Source organism: Vombatus ursinus, unplaced genomic scaffold (assembly GCF_900497805.2).
Source record: "Vombatus ursinus unplaced genomic scaffold, bare-nosed wombat genome assembly UNPS02014877.1, whole genome shotgun sequence".
In the NCBI taxonomy this organism is placed as follows: domain Eukaryota; kingdom Metazoa; phylum Chordata; class Mammalia; order Diprotodontia; family Vombatidae; genus Vombatus; species Vombatus ursinus.
The window spans coordinates 2,285,574-2,289,768 of NW_020954655.1; the positions used below are offsets into that span (position 1 = coordinate 2,285,574).

General features: G+C 40.4%; 1 protein-coding gene across 1 annotated transcript in view; it reads left to right on the forward strand.

The window, feature by feature from the left end:
• Positions 1-4,195, forward strand: part of AFF3 (AF4/FMR2 family member 3) — a 666,987-nt gene that overhangs the window by 613,481 nt on the left and 49,311 nt on the right. Inside the window, exon 12 of the mRNA XM_027842571.1 lies at positions 699-823. Coding sequence (XP_027698372.1) covers positions 699-823 — 125 coding nt within the window. The remainder of the gene's footprint in view (positions 1-698; positions 824-4,195) is intronic.

Below are 4,195 nucleotides of genomic sequence, written 5' to 3' on the forward strand. Positions count from 1 at the left end.
GATTCCATACCCTTCTAAAGGAAATAAGTGTCTTTTAAGCACAATTGTTGGACTACCCACCAAACCTGAAATCTTCCATTTCTCCAAACCCATCATTTCCAGATGGGTTAAGATTCTTAAGGATCCTAGGATACTCCAGCATAGTAACAGTTAACTGAATTTAAAGGACCGAGGACACTAACTACAGTTAGTCTTTGATTTAAATTCATAGGAGTAATAAGTTTCAGAAGAAAGTTCTCAAATTGTCAGTGACCTCACCCTCCTAACCCCATAGGGTACACAGTTGTTCTGACATTGTCTGCTCCAGTTCCCAGATATGCCAGAGCAAGTTAGATTGACATTTCTATCTTAATTAAGAATTGGCCTTCCTTTTGGAGGGTTTAAATACTGGCTCTGGATGCTGGCAGAAAAGACATCCTCCTTCAAAACATTCTCTTTAGTACTTTGATCATGGAGTTGTCATTTTTCTCTTCAGTAAGCTGTTTTTAATAAAACAGAATCTCATCTTAGTTGAGTGGAAGGTTCACTGTGAAAATACACTAGTAGGGGTGAGTGTTACAAACAGGCTGCCTTAACAAACATGAATGAAACAAGAGTATGGAGTAATTTAGGGGCTTCTTCCACTGGGGTCTGCAACCATGAGTTATTTTCTGTTGTCTTTAAAAAAGATGATCCTTTTTAACTTTATCTTCACGTAGTGTGAAAATGAGGAGGAATTTAGAGAGATCAAGAAGACTCAGGGAGAGAAAGAGTGTTCTTCACGACTGACTGCATTGGCCAGCAGTACTTCATCAACAAGCCATTGCCATTTGAACACCAATAGGTATGTGTTTTCCTTTTGAGTCTGAAGTTGAGCCACCAAGGATAACAACTGTTTCAAAAGATGCCCCTACCCACCCCTTGAAAGAAGTAGAAGTTTTGTGGATATGATATGTTGTACATATTTTCAGACTGCTTGGTGTATTGATCAATGTGTTGATTTTGGAGGTGTTTTTCCTCTTTTTTTAACATAGTATTTGTTATGTAGGAGCTTCCTTCCTTCCTTTTTTCCCTTAATCCATCCTTTCCCTCTGTCCACATAGAAAATCATAGCCTTTCCTGTGGGTGCCCTGCCCAGAAGAATATAAATTTTGATTGCTGAAACCTAGCAAGATATGTTGGGGTTTACAGGCTAGATTTCTTTTTTATGGACCTTGTCTTAAACCCAAATCACTCTGACTGTCGTTGATTGGCAAACAGTAGGTCCCAGCCCAGCTCTCACTTGGTTAGTGTTTGGATTCTGATGTCTCAGCAATTATTTCTGTTTTGGCCAGAAACCCTGAAGGTCTTCCCTTTCCAGATTGATTTCTCCCCCCACCCATCCCAACTAGGTAAAAGAGGCCATTCTTTGCCTCATTTTTACCTAACTTTAATTACCGAATGGTTGTTGCTTCAGTCAGACTGAGACCTGGGAAAGGCCAAGGCCTCCCACTGCATCGAGGGCCATCTCCAGTCATCCTGATCTGGATTTTGCCACTGCATCCAAATGGCTCCAGAGGAGAGGGTGAGGTTGATGACTTTACACAGCCCTCCCTCATCTCATTCCAGTTCACTTGCAAGTCATGACATCACCTTCCTGATTTCATGGTCCTCTTTGAGAACAAAGGACAAACAACAACCTGTTATGTGGGATGACTCTCAGAGAGAGAAAATGGAAAGGGATACTGGGAGAACTTTTAGTGATGTAAAAAAAAACCCCAAGATATCAATTTTAAAAAATGTTAATGTAAAGTTAAATTTTAAAAAACTGTATATCATATCATGGCCAGGCCAGGTTCTTAATGGATAGACCCAGGTTGGAATTCTAAATCCACTTGGAGTTGAATCACAGAGTTGTAGTTAGGTGAGGGTTACTATTTGTCTCGAGTGACAGTATACCATACTAGTGCATGGCTGCTTTTTCTGTGATGAAGGGATAATTATTTTGCCCAAATGGAATTAGTTTGGGACGTACAATTTTGTGTCATTCATAAAGCTTCAGATCTCCCCCCCCCAGCTCTAATGTGCCAGTAATTAATTTTTTAACCATTCAAATAATTATAATTATATAACATACACTTTGAACACACCATAGAGCAATTACTCCCAAAACTTAGGTAAAGGAGGATCATATATGACCCAATGGGATAGTAATGTCTGCTGTATGTGAAGATGGAGGCCAAGAGAGGTATTAACGTAGCAGGGTGAGAAACAGGTGTTTGCTTTTCTCAGTTTTATTTTAGAGCATTCAAAGTGGCCTCAAGACTCCAGTCATAGAATGGAGAGAAGACCTGGAGGATGTAAAGGAAAGAACATTGGCTTAGAGTTAAAGTTCAGATTAAAAAAGTCTTTTGATTAGTCAAATCACATGGAGAGAGGGTAGATCAAAGGAGTTTGTCAAGAATGTTGACTTAATGAATTTGTGCTGGGAGAGTGAAAGTAGAGCACCTAGCTAAGTTCAGAACAATCGAACCCCAACTATTCATCGAACTCTTGTCTGAGACGCACTCGAGGGATAGGATGCATATAAACAGGATAAAGGGCAGCTAGGTGGCAGAGTGGATAGAGTCCTGGGCTTGGAGTCAGGAAGACTCATCTTCCTACAGTTGAGATTTGGTCTTAGACACTTACTGGCTGTGTGACTCTGGGCAGGTCGCTTAATCTGGTTGCCTCAATTTCCTCATCTGTAAAATGAGCTGGAGAAGGAAATGGCAAACCACTCTAGTATCTTTGCCAGGGTCATGAAGAGTCAGATACAAGTGAAAATGACTGAACAACAAGCAGGGTAAGAGACAGCAGAGGGATGCCAAAGTACACAGGAATCGGGAAGAATTGAGTTCAAATTTGGCCTCAGACACTTAACTAGCTGTGTGACCCTGGGCAAGTCCCTTAACCTCTATCTGCCTCATTCACTTCATCTGTAAAATGGGGATAAATAATGGTACTCACCTCTCAGGGTTGTGGTGAGGATAAAATGAGATGATAAGTGTAAAACACTTTGCAAACCTTAAAAGTACTATATCAGTGTTAGCTGCACAGCTATGGATAGGCCCTAATGCCACAACACACACACCCATATGCATAGACAATATGAATATCAGCTGAGTGAGCTGTGATCAGAGCCATATTTTGTCTCATTGGCTTTATCTGAGGCTAATGTTTTCTGGGATCCTCCTAGTTGTTTTCAGAAAAGAGTGTTGAGAAGGGGGAGCTATCAGGTTATTAAAAAAAATGGGCAATGGAGTCAGAGGACCTGGGTTCTAATACTGTCTCTGTCGCTTACTACCTATGTAACTTTTAACTTCCCTGGGCCTCATTTTCCTCAACTATAAAATGAGAGAGCTTATGCTAGCTGTACTTTTGAGATCCCTTCCAGCTCTGGATCTACGAGCCTGTGAAGTCAGGATTAGTTACTGCATTGAAAGGCATAGAAATCTATGATCCCACAGAGTGACCTAGGGTACAGTATGTATGAGTTCCTGAAATAGATAGCACATAACGAGTTTAAAGTTCTTGCCTACAGGTAATGAAGTCCTTTGGGAACTTTAGTAATACTCCCTTCTTTCCTTGGATGGGATCTAGGATGGACTTGCATTATACTGCATTGCATCCTACTGAGAATAGTATTCTAGGGGTGTCCCAGATTATGTACAGCAGATATGATAGAAGTTCCTGCCCACTTAGAAATACCAAAACTTGGGAAACTTTTCTGTGCTAGTATTAAAAGACTCTTCGGTCTCCCCGACTGTGTGTAGGAGAATTTTTTAAGGGAGATTAATGTTCACAACAACACATAAAAATGTAAACTGAAAGGTTAGAAAAAGATGGAAAGCAGTTTTAAAACTTGAAGAAGAAATTGGAGAGCTAGGGAGGCAGGGTGGGGGAAGCACACACACATTGCCATAAAGCTTTTTTCAGGAAGAAGATTGAAATTTTTAGATAGGGCTGAGAACTGGGCATGCTAGACTTGTCCTCATATCAGCATATGTTTAGCTCATGACATCCCAGGTGAATGCTTCTTGGACCCTATTTCCCTGAGTATAACTGAAAAGGAAGTTGCAATAATGGCTATTTTCTGAAAGTGGTTATCATCAGGGAAATCTTTTTTCAATATTGTAGATATAGAAGCTAGCTTAGCTTAAGTACTTCCATTTTGAAAACTGTCCTTCAATAGGCT